The sequence below is a fragment of the Mytilus galloprovincialis genome, chromosome 9, assembly GCF_965363235.1.
Source record: "Mytilus galloprovincialis chromosome 9, xbMytGall1.hap1.1, whole genome shotgun sequence".
NCBI lineage: Eukaryota > Metazoa > Mollusca > Bivalvia > Mytilida > Mytilidae > Mytilus > Mytilus galloprovincialis.
This window is the reverse complement of record NC_134846.1, coordinates 36,531,879-36,547,117: the sequence shown is the minus strand read 5'-3', so window position 1 is coordinate 36,547,117 and position 15,239 is coordinate 36,531,879. Positions and strand designations below refer to the sequence as shown.

Below are 15,239 nucleotides of genomic sequence, written 5' to 3'. Positions count from 1 at the left end.
CATTCTGTGACATTATTTTTCAGTATTTATCAGAAGGATGATATCATTCTGTGACATTATTTTTTCAGTATTTATCAGAAGGATGATATCATTCTGTGACATTATTTTTCAGTATTTATCAGAAGGATGATATCATTCTGTGACATTATTTTTCAGTATTTATCAGAAGGATGATATCATTCTGTGACATTATTTTTTCAGTATTTATCAGAATGATGATAACATTCTGTGACATTATTTTTCAGTATTTATCAGAATGATGATATCATTCTGTGACATTATTTTTCAGTATTTATCAGAATGATGATAACATTCTGTGATATTATTTTTTAGTATTTATCAGAATGACATTATTTTTTCAGTATTTATCAGAATGATGATAACATTCTGTGACATTATTTTTCAGTATTTATCAGAATGATGATATCATTCTGTGACATTATTTTTCAGTATTTATCAGAATGATGATATCATTCTGTGACATTATTTTTTCAGAATTTATCAGAATGATGATAACATTCTGTGACATTATTTTTCAGTATTTATCAGAATGATGATAACATTTTGTGACATTATGTTTTCAGTATTTATCTGAATGATGATAACATTCTGTGACATTATTTTTTTCAGTATTTATCAGAATTATGAATATATTCTGGGACATTATTTTTTCAGTATTTATCAGAATGATGATAACATTCTGTGACATTATTTTTCAGTATTTATCAGAAGGATGATAACATTCTGTGACATTATTTTTCAGTATTTATCAGAATGATGATATTATTCTGTGACATTATTTTTCAGTATTTATCAGAAGGATGATAATATTCTGTGACATTATTTTTCAGTATTTATCAGAAGGATGATAACATTCTGTGACATTATTTTTCAGTATTTATCAGAAGGATGATAACATTCTGTGACATTATTTTTCAGTATTTATCAGAATGATGATAACATTCTGTGACATTATTTTTCAGTATTTATCAGAAGGATGATATCATTCTGTGACATTATTTTTTCAGTATTTATCAGAATGATGATAACATTCTGTGACATTATTTTTCAGTATTTATCAGAAGGATGATAACATTATGTGACATTATTTTTCAGTATTTATCAGAATGATGATAACATTCTGTGACATTATTTTTCAGTATTTATCAGAAGGATGATATCATTCTGTGACATTATTTTTTCAGTATTTATCAGAAGGATGATATCATTCTGTGACATTATTTTTCAGTATTTGTCAGAAGGATGATATCATTCTGTGACATTATTTTTCAGTATTTATCAGAAGGATGATATCATTCTGTGACATTATTTTTTCAGTATTTATCAGAATGATGATAACATTCTGTGACATTATTTTTCAGTATTTATCAGAATGATGATATCATTCTGTGACATTATTTTTCAGTATTTATCAGAATGATGATAACATTCTGTGACATTATTTTTTAGTATTTATCAGAATGACATTATTTTTTCAGTATTTATCAGAATGATGATAACATTCTGTGACATTATTTTTCAGTATTTATCAGAATGATGATATCATTCTGTGACATTATTTTTCAGTATTTATCAGAATGATGATAACATTCTGTGACATTATTTTTTCAGTATTTATCAGAATGATGATAACATTCTGTGACATTATTTTTCAGTATTTATCAGAATGATGATATCATTCTGTGACATTATTTTTCAGTATTTATCAGAATGATGATAACATTCTGTGACATTATTTTTTAGTATTTATCAGAATGACATTATTTTTTCAGTATTTATCAGAATGATGATAACATTCTGTGACATTATTTTTCAGTATTTATCAGAATGATGATATCATTCTGTGACATTATTTTTCAGTATTTATCAGAATGATGATAACATTCTGTGACATTATTTTTCAGTATTTATCAGAAGGATGATAACATTCTGTGACATTATTTTTCAGTATTTATCAGAAGGATGATAACATTCTGTGACATTATTTTTCAGTATTTATCAGAATGATGATATCATTCTGTGACATTATTTTTCAGTATTTATCAGAATGATGATAACATTGTGTGACATTATTTTTTCAGTATTTATCAGAATGATGATAACATTCTGTGACATTATTTTTCAGTATTTATCAGAAGGATGATAACATTGTGTGACATTATTTTTCAGTATTACATTACAGTTATTATATTACATTTGTCTTACAAAATAATACAATTTTGCGAAATAAAGCGTTCAAAAGAGTTTACGTGAAGGAAAATAATCAATCTATCAATTTCCATTTGGCAGTAATTATTGGTTATGTAATTATATCATATTTCAAAACTGCAGTAGAAACCGACCATACAGAAGAAAAGGTTATAAAAAAAAATAATCAGGCTTGGAAAAACAGGACTGCATTAGGTGCATTTGAACTAAAACATGTCGGTCAACTAGTCATTTTTTATATAAATAAGTCCGTTAGTTTTCTCGTTTGAATTGTTTTACAGTGTCTTACCGGGGCCTTTTATAGCTGACTATGCGGTATGGGCGTTGCTCATTGTTGAAGGCCGTACGGTGACCTATAGTTGTTAATGTCTGTGTCCTTTTGGTCTTTTGGGGACAGTTCGTGTCATTGGCAATCATACCACATCTTCTTTTTTATATTGTCTTTTTTTATATTTTTTCTTGGTCATGGTATCGTTTGTTGTTTTTTTTCTTCAATCCAAGCGTTGTATTTCTATAAGCCCCTAAAGGTGACAACTCCTGTTTTTGACTGATAGAATGGAAAATACAAACACTTTTTTTGACCTTAAATATTGATCCCTAATAACTATATTAACTATGTATATGCATTCAGGTATCGCATCTCAAATTTATTCGTTTATAGTGTGTTAGTTTACGTTTTTAGATTGAGTTAAGCCTTCCAATTGATATTTTATCGTGTGTTTTTCTAGGTTGTGATGTCATACTATTGTCTCAGTAAAAGGGAGAAGGTTTGGTACCACGTTTAATCCCTCTGCCAATGTTTGCATTAATCTGTTGTACAGTAGTTGTCGTTTGTTGGTGTAATTTATACGTGTTTCTCGTTTCTCGTTTTTTTTTTTATATAGATTAGACCGTTGGTTTCCTGTTTGAATGGTTTTACACTTGTAATTTTGGGGTCCTTTAAAGCTTGTTGTTCGGTGTGAGCCAAGGCTCCGTGTTGAAGGCCGTACCTTGACTTATAATGGTTTACTTTTATAAATTTTTATTTGGATGGAGAGTTGTCTCATTGGCACTCATACTACATTTTCCTATACCTACATAATATGGACCTAAAACAGACCTACATTTGATACAATTCAACATAAAACTGTTTACAAAGCTATGAATTTTCGAAATATTAAGGGTTTTCTACCAAGGAATAGATGACCTTAGTTGTATATGTCAAAATCTTACTATACGTCATTTTAGGTCCTCAATGCTATTCAACTTTGTAGAATATCATGTGTCCTTCTTAACTTTTTTGATTCGAGCGTTATTGATGGATCTTTTTAAAATGAAAATGGGTAATCTAATTATTCGTACATCAAAATGAAAATAACGTTACGTCATTGGTTAAATTTCTATTGTTTAGAACGTTAAAAATCAAAAATATTTTTGTGGTGGTGGCCAATTATTACAAATAAGATACGGTATTGGTGGTCATATGAAGTATTTGTTAAAACACAAGGATATTTAGAGCACAGTGCGATATAGAGATTGTTCACCTCTATATTTTGGGTTGTGAAAAGTCAAATCACAAAAATACTGAGCTCCGAGAAAAATTCAAAACGGAAAGTCCCTAAGCAAATGGCAAAATCAAATGATAAAACACATCAAACGAATGGACAACGACTGTCATATTCCTGACTTGGTACAGGTATTTTCAAATGTAGAAAACGGTGGATTGAATCTAGTTTTATAGCAAATGAAATTGAGTTGTCGCATCATTTATATGTATACTCCCTATCTCTTTTATTTCATATGCACGATTTTTTTTTTCGCACAAAGTATAACCAAAGAGTTTATATCACTAACAGTTCTATGTATATATACCTAGAATTATATATTAGATTCAGTTGATTAAAAAAAATGAGTAATTTGTAATTATCTGTGTTGCATTACCTACATTGAATTACGAAAGGAATGTTAATGTTGATAAATACAGTTTCGCTGATTGTAGATATAGTTAAGTATTTTGTTATAAGTAAACAATTAGTAGTAAATTTAGATTTATGCCACCCAGAAATCACAATAGTCCTTTAAAAAGGGTAATGGTGAATTTCTCTTGATTTCATTTCACGCTTGGACTTTATACAGTCGGAAAATTCTTACTACGATTTACTTAAGAATTGAATGCTTCTTTTTGTAAATTGTTGGGTTTTAAAAGCGTTAACTGTAGTACATTGCGTATGTTTTCTTAAAAATGTGCACATGATCAACGCCTTTACAGCCTTATGAAATTAAAACGTGAATAGAAGCATTCAATACTTATAATTACATGTTTTTTGTTAGTTCACAAAAACACGATTTCTATCAAGTTTTTCTATTATTTACGTGCGCACTTTATTGTTTAAGATTGAATCTAACATTTTATTTTAAAATAGAGGTTAATTTCAGAATGACGCGAACTTGCTGTCAGCCAATTAAAATAACGTACTATAATGAAACATACATGTAATGTAATTATTCACCAGTATCTTCGGATGCATGTGTATACCATAAAGGGTTGTAGCATATTATGTCGTATTTCTGACCATGTCACCAATATACAAATGTTTAAAGATGGCTTTATAGTACAAGTTAAATGATTTCGGCAAAATTAATGTTTAGTATGTATCGAAAAATAAAAAAAAGAAGGCCATTGCTAAACCAACATTTCAAATTTCAAAATCGATATGAATCATGATCCATTGAGAGATAATATATATCAACAATTTATTGTTGATGGGGTAAGAGGGGACGTCAATCATTGAGCTCCTCGATGAATTGTGGATCCTTTGAACTAGAATTATGAAGATCGTTAAAACTTAATAGAAATTATAATTTTTTTGGCTGGTTGGTTGGTATGCATTTTGATTATGGCGACACGTTTAGACAAAATTTTCATTATCTTCTGTAAAAGTTTTCTTTGCCATTTTAAAACAACACAAAATAAGTTGGTAAAAGGTCCTTCGTTAACGCCTTATATTGAATTCAATACAATTTACCATAGGAAATGTTTCCCATTATGTAACCAATTTTGTATTTCAAAGGCGTATATAGAAGAACATAACTATATACACCTAAACAGCACAGGATTGTAAGTGCATGATGAATTGTAGTCAAAGTATATCAAGCACCCACTTAGACTTACATAATCGAAAACCTGCTGAGTGATGATGTATAAAAGTTTCTTCTTTATCATATCTATTTAATTGATGACGAAATCTGCACCCTTTGTCGTATGATTCGGAGTGTATTATACTTTTAGTGTTCAGCCTTTTGTTTTCAGCCAGTTCAAACTTCGTCAGATTCCAAAACTCTCCCTTAACAGGTGAATGGCTTATATCAGTATTCTTTACACGATCTATTATTACTTAAAATGGATTTTTATGTTTCGGTATCAAAACATATTTTTTAATATAGATAGGGAATCAAAATTACATGGGATAAAAAATGAAAATTTGTTTTTCTTTCTCTCTTTTTCCATGATGAACAAACGAATTAACATTGCTTCAAAGCAATTTATTTCTCCGCAAAAAATTCTAAGAATGAACTCTGAAATTTATTTGACATAATTCATTTTTTCTAAATACTAGACGTGATTCACTCAGTTGAAATGAATTGATCCTTGACATATTAAATCTTTTTAAAAGAGGATGGATAGAACTTAATTAATTTCTTGTGTGTGATTCAAATGAAATTAAGAAAAAAAAATGATATTTGAATGCAAGAATCATTGAAATTGAATTAATTATCGATACTTCATTATGAGTACCAATATGCAAGTTCATTGAAGTTACATAGATATAAGAAGATGTGGTAAGAGTGTCAATGAGACGACTCTCCACCAAAGTCACAATTTGTAAAAGTAAACCATTAGGTCAAAGTACGGCCTTCAATACAGAGCCTTGGCTTACACCGAACAGCAAGCTACAATGGGCACGTAAATTACTAGTATAAAACCATTCAAACAGGAAAATCAACGGTCTAATATATATATACATTAAAAAAAAAGAGAAACTAGAACCACGTCTTAACTACATCAACAAACAACAAACACTGAACATCCGATTCCAGACTAAGGACAGATGCAAACAAATGCAGCGGGTTTAAACGTTTTAATAGGCACCAACCTTCATTCTAACCTGAAATGGTAGTGTAACATTACACATAACAGCATAGAAAAACAAACTCGCTTTCTAGGCATTAACAAAAATATGTGTCCATTTGCTTCGAGTTGTGAAAATAGACGACTGCGTGCTACAATCACCTTTATAATAAATTTTCGAAAGCACAGAGGGTGGTGGTCGCCATTTTACATTTTGATTTAAAACATGAACTCATTTTACTCAAAATTGATTAAAAGTTATCATAAATATTTTTACGATATTTTAGATAAATATGCAAGGAATTTCCAAGATATTTGCAATTTCATTTACTAGTAATCAGAATACAGTTTGACCCTTGCAACAATAAATTTCAGACCCACATCCAAAAAAAAATTGTGAATAACTTACAAATATGATTATTCCTGCTAATTTTGGTTTATGATTAAAAGGGAAAAGTTTTCATACATTATTGAAAAGAATTATGGCAATACCTTACACGACCCTTTTAAAATATTCTTTCATTTTTTGCCTGGAATGACATTATTCTGCCTAGTTAGACTCCCAATGCATAACGGACCATGCATGGTTGAGATTAAAATTTAAAATGAAATGGTAAATTCAATTCATTTGTTCATAATTATTTAATTACTAAATTATAATCCTGGTACCAATGATAACTATTATTTTAGTTTCCCAAATACAAATGTATACGAATTCACTAAGAATACGTTTAGGGGAAAACACAGATACAGAATTGCCCTTCTTGCACTGTTCACCTGAAGTCCATCAACGCTTTAGCTAACATAATGCTCATGGTAAAAAATAAAGATCTTGATCGTCATTGAATGCATGTGTCAACAATCCAGTTGCCAACTAATAATCATCAAGGAAAGAAATAGGGTAATGCATTAATTGGCCGAAATCAGTTGAAATACTATATAGATTCTAATCACCTATTAACACATATTATATGAATAATATAGAAGTTAATTAGTGAGTGATAAACCATCTCTCGGAACTGATGTTGCTATTCATAGATAAGAGCAATGTATGTATCTCTCACAAGCAACACACATTAAATACACAAAAATCAAGACAAAGCCTATTTTCTATGACACTATGTTTTACAAATCATGAAACTCAACTGTTAGCTATCGATGCTTCGAATCATCGTCTGTATAAAGGGTATTACAATATACTACCAAGCTGAAGTCAATAGTTACCAACTGGTCAACATATTTGCTATCGCCCTTTCAGCAAAACTATCACTTAGACGTCTGTATATAACTTTGATAAAAATCTGCTTACAAATTTTGCATACATGAAGGCTCCCAGTATTATTGTAATATTGACCGATTTCACAGAATTGTAACATTAAGTCATTATTGAAACGCGAAACAAATGCAATAAGAATCTATCTAATCAATTTCTTTCAAATGGTAAAGAATCCATAACAAAACTGAGTTTATAAACAAGAAGATGTGGTATGATTGCCAATGAGACAACTATCCACAAAAGACCAAAATGACACAGACATTAACAACTATAGGTCACCGTACGACCTTTTCTATCTAAAAACTTTAAATGCAGAAAAGATTCTTGCAACACTACAATTCATTGTTTTAATTTTCTCCCAAAAGCAGAAAGAAAGAATATAAATCATCACCAAAAAAGCCATAATATTGTTTGAAGTATGGACTTCAAAATAGATAAATTTATGTATATATATACGAGTCTAAATTGAAAACTACGTTCAACCTATGATTGCGTTGGATAAAAACCGCAATTTTTATACGTGTGCATGTAAAACAAATTTCGTTGTAGAAGGGTCTAAATACAGCACAAACAACATTTTCCAAAAGACCAAAAAAGTGAAGAAGTATATTTAAACAAAACGCATTTGACTAGCTAGCAGGTCGAACAACTGATGTTCTTTAGCCCTACTGACTGCCATTGGCGACTGCCAAATAAAATTGATCACAAGATGTAACAAAATGGATCTTAATATAAATTTAATACTAAACAGAAAACAATTAATTTGTGACCACGATGTTATGCCACAAACATAAGGTGTTAATAATTTTTTGTACACCAGATCCGGATTTCGACAATAAATGTCTCTTCAGTGATGTTAGGGATCGAAACGGTATTTGGAAGGCCATATAAAATGTACCCTCATTTTTAGATAGACTCTTGAATTTTTAGAGTCAATATAGGATGAACGGATCATATAAACCGGAGGGAAGATATATATATATATATATATATATATATATATATATATATATATATATATATATAAGTACGTCTGAGTCAGTGACAACTCTACAACAGATGTATCCATCGGATCGCCATACATGGCTGTGTACATAATGTATATACAACTCGTCTAAACATCAACCCAACAATGTTAGATCTGTAAATTTGCGAAATATATATATCATGTACTGTAGTACGCCGCTAGATTAAAACTGACGAGGAAAGGTAACACACGGCCAGCGAAAGCTCTTTTTTTGAGAGCCCAGGTGGTCGTGTGGTCTAGCGGGACGGCTGCAGTGCAGGCGATTTGGTGTCACGATATCACAGTAGCATGGGTTCGAATCCCGGCGAGGGAAGAACCAAAAATTTGCGAAAGCAAATTTACAGATCTAACATTGTTGGGTTGATGTTTAGACGAGTTGTATATACATTATGTACACAGCCATGTATCACCATCATTGATGGCGATCCGATGGATACATCTGTTGTAGAGTTGTCACTGACTCAGACGTACTTATAAATATAATTATTTTCTGTGACTGTATATTACATTAATTTGTAGGATCCTTTACTATAGATAATTTAGCTGATCTGTAACAATAACATCTTCATGCCTTATATATCATGTACTGTAGTACGCCGCTAGATTAAAACTGACGAGGAAAGGTAACACACAGCCAGCGAAAGCTCTTTTTTTGAGAGCCCAGGTGGTCGTGTGGTCTAGCGGGACGGCTGCAGTGCAGGCGATTTGGTGTCACGATATCACAGTAGCATGGGTTCGAATCCCGGCGAGGGAAGAACCAAAAATTTGCGAAAGCAAATTTACAGATCTAACATTGTTGGGTTGATGTTTAGACGAGTTGTATATATATATATATATATATATATATATATATGCAATTATTAAGTGCCAAAAAGGAATCAACCATTATAATTTCAGTTGCACACGCAACTTGTACATGGACCCTTGTCCTTCCGTAATGCACTCTTACTTTTCATCTCATCTTATTGACTGTTTTCGATGATAATAGTGGTGTTCCTTTAGCTTCGTGAAAGTAAATCAACAATTTGTTTTGAGTAAAATTTACGACACAATTCTCAAACCTAGTCATGGGCACCAATATTGTCCATTTAGTCTAAACATTTGACATTTTCTTTCTGCTTTTCTTCATTTATAGTGAAGGGAACGACACAGAATATCCATAGAGACATTCTTTATAGTGTGTCGGAAAATCAGGTTGAAGTCTAAATATACATATTTTATTTCAGTGTTTAGTTCTTGTTGAAATTCGAGTTTGATATCCTGTTTTTCTCCTGACAAAGTTCAAGTCTCGAGTTATTAATTTACCAACCCTAAATGTCAAATAAGAGCACGAAACTGGTTTGAAAAGAGAAAACGTGCATAGTGTGCTAGGGTTTCTCCTCGATAAGATATGTCCACGTTTCTAGCAGATTTGCAGTATGCGTGTGCATTGGAAATATTTGCAGCCATTTGTTTTACAATTGTAAGAGGTTTGAAAAGCTTTTAAATGATTAAGATAATGTTAACCCGGGCAATCAGAAATACCACATTCTCGATATTAAAGGAAAATACAGTTTCAGCTCCCATGCCTCCATTTTTTTTTTTGTTTTTGTTTTTTTTTTTTGTTTGGTATTTCAGTAAAAGAATCTATGACACACTAGATTGTTAAACTTTAAAATAATCGATTTTTCTTATCTAATTCTATTCTTATGTATATAGTGTAGATTATTCAGCTAATACGACATTCACGAGCTTGTAGTTGCAGTTGATATACTAAGAATTGTGATACGTTATCATTTTGAAGTTTATTAGGTTAATTGGGTAGTAATTTGTCCAAAAACTGTTTTAACTGAAAGGTTCATTTATAGGTACTCACACACTCAGAGTAGAAACTTTTGTAGATTATGCATGTACAAATTACTTCAAAACATTAAAAAGAGGTTATCCGTAAAACAAATTAGGGAATCGCTTACACGTAAGTCAAGGTATGGTACTTTGAGCTAGTCGCCAAAAACCTCCAAGTGACAGTCACGATAAAGAACATCAATTAAAGCTATGTTTCGTTGATATGTGGCAGTGGCAGATATGTGTGGGGAGGTTCCGTGGGGTTGAAACTCCCCTTTTTGACAATTAATGCATTTGAATGGGAACATATGGTGGGATCCCCTTTTTTGTCAGTCAAATCGCTGGTTCCAAATATACTTGGGGATGCTGTCCCATATATATCTACAAAAAGCACTTCTTTTTCAGAAAAGAAAACCATAAAAAATAAAATACCGAAGGAATTAAATAAGAGATTAGTTTTTTTTCAAATAGGAATGCTGTCTGCAAACGTCCCTTTTCTCAAAGAATACAAAAAATTAAATGTCCGAAGGAATTATTTAAAACAAAACAATTATAATTTTAAGGAATATTTAACACCTTACAGAAAAATTAAGAAGAGTCATAAACCTAAACCCTTAATAATCAATAAAAAAATACTATCATATAAAAAAAGAAGATGTGGCATGATTGCCAATGTGAAAACTCTCCACAAGAGACCAAATGACACAGAAACTAACAACTATAGGTCAACGAATGGCCTTCAACAATGAGCAATATCTTATTCTCTCCATGAAGATTTCCATGATACTTGTAACTTTAGTACAAAAAAAAAAAAAAAAAAAAAAAACACATATACATTGCAAAACAAAAACATTGAATATTTTTGATATGGTCTAACTGTTATTCACAAATAGCATCGCTCAAAATAGTAGATATAAATTAATATATTCTTTAAATAGCTTTACCAGTGATAAAAATAGAAAGCATAGTGACAGTAGTTATGAAGCAAAGATATTATCAAATAATACTAATCAATTTTGATATGCATATTAATTAAAATCATAAAGCAACTTACCATAGTTACAAGTTTTTCTGTTCTTGAACTTTTTCCCAGTGAAAATTTATGCTATGTATAAAAAATTCACGATTTTGGAATGATATGATTTTATCTATGTTAATTTTTCTCTCAACCATCAATTAAAATTGTATATTTCAGCGATAAAACATCATTATTTTATGTAAATCCAATCAATTTCATTTTATACGATTGACATTCGGTTATCTATTTCGGTGCATCACCTTTATTCGTCTCTGATTTAGAGCAGCCGTATATTTGATTGTTCGTCTGCAATTGTATCATGTTTCGAAACTGACATCATCCAATCATAACATTTCCCCTTAATCACTGTTCTCTATTGATGTAACTATTAACGGAACAATTTTCTACTTGTTGGCGATGTCTTACTCGAAGAAACACCTTTAACAATTGTCCTCATTTCATCGCGCGACATTGCATCCGTTTGTGTCAATCACGGAATGGATCAATATCCATTTTCCCCATTCACACCAAACTCGATTAGTTTCGTTCTTGTTTAAAATTCTTCTTCTTCGACTAATATTAATACTCTGTTATTGAGATAAATTGTCTGGGAGAAACTATTTTTGCGGTTTTAATGAATGGTTTTCAGATTTAGCGTTGACAATGAAATATTATCAATTTTAAAATTTATGACTTATACTACAAGTGTTAAGTTAACAAATGCTAAATTGAAATGACTTTAAACATAGCCTGATACATATAGCATGCAAACAAGTCATTAAGCAATTGTCGTCTGCTAATATTCGCGCCACTCCACCTAAGCTAGTTAATCTCGTTTGATCTTCAATTCCGTGCTTAGAAGTCTTGAAAGCTATATATAAAAAAATGGAATTACCTTGATTTATTGGTAACCGTATATTTGCTTATTCAATATTAATGACATTAAAAGCAAGCTTCTAGATAAAAAAAAAAAAAAAAAAAAAAAACCCAAACAATGTGAAATTATACCGTTAAAAACAAATAAACTTCTAAGAACACGGCATAAATTTAAAGCTATTACCAACAGGTACAGCAGAACTGAAATTTGCGCTGAAATAAGGTTGATTAAACTATATTACAGCTAATTTTGCCTGCTTGAAACCAGTTATAGAGATTCAAAACACCATTGGGATCTGTAACCGGTTTAATGTGCTAAACTTTCAAGCGGCACTTTTAGGAATTCGAATTTTTCGAGTTTATTTGCATAAATAACTTCCAAATCATTTGCTATTGCACGCTTTGTTTGAGAATCAGATGTACATGTTTGTTTGACATGTTTGTTTAATAATGTTGCTGGTTGGTTAGGTTTTTTTTTTTTTTTTACAGTCGTTCTATCTCACATCATTTTTTTTTTTAAGAATATCGTGTTTATCCACTTATACTACATCAAGAACATGCACGAAAAGAGAATAAAATGTCGCTATGTGAACTACTCAACAATACCTGTCAAAAATGAGATGTTGCACAAGTACCTGATAGTGAGTCACAGGTACTTTACAATATTTTTTGCAAATGTGTACATTTTCTTTTGATAGTAAATCTTTTCATTCGAAGGTCAAAAGGATTTTTACTAGGTTTTGCTCAGTAAGTTATATGTTTTTAGATCAAACAATATTATGAATCCAAACAAGAACTGGTTTGCTGTCTAAATGAAACATACAAGTACAAAGAAGTTATTAATTTTCGTAAAAGATATATGACGAGATATATGAAATATTTAAATTGTCTTTTATGACATACTATGTATTTGTATGTGTGTGTTGTCTGTCCTGTTTCGCTGCGTATATATTATCGTATGTTTGGAATTATATTGTCCTCTTGTACACCTTTATGTGTCTGAGGTTATGTTATGAATAGATCTTGATTTCTATTTGTAAATCGTGAGAAACCATGGTAAACCAGGTATTGACCATTACAACATTAATTGCTAATGTCGGCTGGTTTCCATATGATCTATCTTCATGAGTGTGTGGAATTAATTTACTGAAGGTATACCATAACATTCTATTAACAAATATAATATTTGGTTGTGATTTATCCTTAGATTAATTGTTATTCGTGTATGCGATGCACATGTAGTACTATTACGTTATAGTGAGAGTTGCGCATTTTTGAGAACAAAAATAGCTGGTAAAAATAGAATTCGTAATAACTATGTGTTTCACCTTCAATTGCTGCTGTCAGTGAAAAATGTAGCACTATTGACAGCCAAAAACTGCTCCTTTCTGAAATTAAGAATGGAAATAAGGAGTGTCAGAGAGACAGCAACCCGACTAAAGAGTAGAAAACATGGTACAAACATAAATATGTATTGGTCAATTCAGTCTCTTGCTCATTGTTGTAGGCCGTGCGTTGGCCTATAATAGTTATTTTTTAACTTCAAAGTCATTTGGTCTCTGGTGGAGAATTTTCTCATTAGCAATCAAACCACATCTTCTTGTGTTTTCCTTTTCTTTATTTTCTTTTAGTTTGCTATGCCTGGTGACATATTAAAAAAAATCAGTAGTTTTTTTTCTAATCGCCATTCATAGTATTTACACTAGAATGGATCTTACTGATAACAAGTTACCAAGCCTTACTATTTTTTCTAGCTTATTCTATCATCATACTTAAAAGACTATATAAACTTTCCCGTCAATTATTCTTATTTATTTCCGTCAGGTTTTCTGACGTAAAAATATATTTTTTTAACGTAATTTTCTTCAAAATATTATATAATAATTTTCAAATACTGCAGGAATCCTGAGATTTTCATTTTAAAATACCAACTAATTTATTTTTAATTGTATTTCCTGGTAATTAACCTCTTTGTTTTGTTGGTTTTCCCGCCAAATTTTATTTTTTCCAGCAGCTGACGCCATGATAAAAAATCTTACTATTAAATCATGGCAATTACGGTTATTACCATACAGTATATCTCCATACTCATATAGAAATGATTGGTCATATTTCCGCAAACCTATGTATACTCTTAAATTATTACCTTATATCATTTAAGTTTTTATTATTTTCTTCCGTTTAAAAAAACAATTTCACCTTTTCCGTATTTTTTCCGACCAACAAGTGTCAACGCCCGCATTTGTTTTTTTGAATACGTTTGATATTGGAAGCCATTAAGAGACTAATTATTCTCAGCATATGACAACGAATATGCAATCACATTACACTTTATTACACCATATTAACTATACAGGTTGTCTTATGGCAAAATTAATGAGCTTAAAATCTAAAAGGAACACATCTGTTAAATAAAAGCTCCAGCAAATTGCTTTTTCCCTTCGAGAAAGATAAATTAGAAAAAAAAATGGTTGTTCAGACAAAGATTAAAACCACAGGGTATAAGTTTTCTAACGCTGAAATCAATGCATTCCTCTCTGGTGAACAGAGAAGCAGGAATCAATATCATTTGTACGTTATAAAAAAATCCATGATTGACCTGTTTTTTTTGTTTTTTTTTACTATTAATTCCCAATTCACGCGTCAACATTTTACTTGTTAACACAGACAGCATGCCTTGTATATTCGCACTGATTGTCCATAGTTCCTTAACGTTTTGTCGTAATATCCACTGAAGCAAAAAAAACTTCAATTTACCCACTGTGGTTGATCAATATGTTTACTGCTTGGAACTGATGAATACCTAGATGCAACTCATTCGTTCCAATCCGCCAATACGGAATAACAAAAACATACATGTTTTCAGCGATTACTTTGTCAA

General features: G+C 30.8%; 1 protein-coding gene across 1 annotated transcript in view; it reads right to left on the bottom strand.

The window, feature by feature from the left end:
- Positions 1 to 11,776, bottom strand: part of LOC143044926 (calmodulin-A) — a 43,621-nt gene extending 31,845 nt beyond the window's left edge. Inside the window, exon 1 of the mRNA XM_076217189.1 lies at positions 11,519 to 11,776. Coding sequence (XP_076073304.1) covers positions 11,519 to 11,521 — 3 coding nt within the window. The 5' untranslated portion in view covers positions 11,522 to 11,776. The remainder of the gene's footprint in view (positions 1 to 11,518) is intronic.
- Positions 11,777 to 15,239: the final 3,463 nt, after the last annotated feature.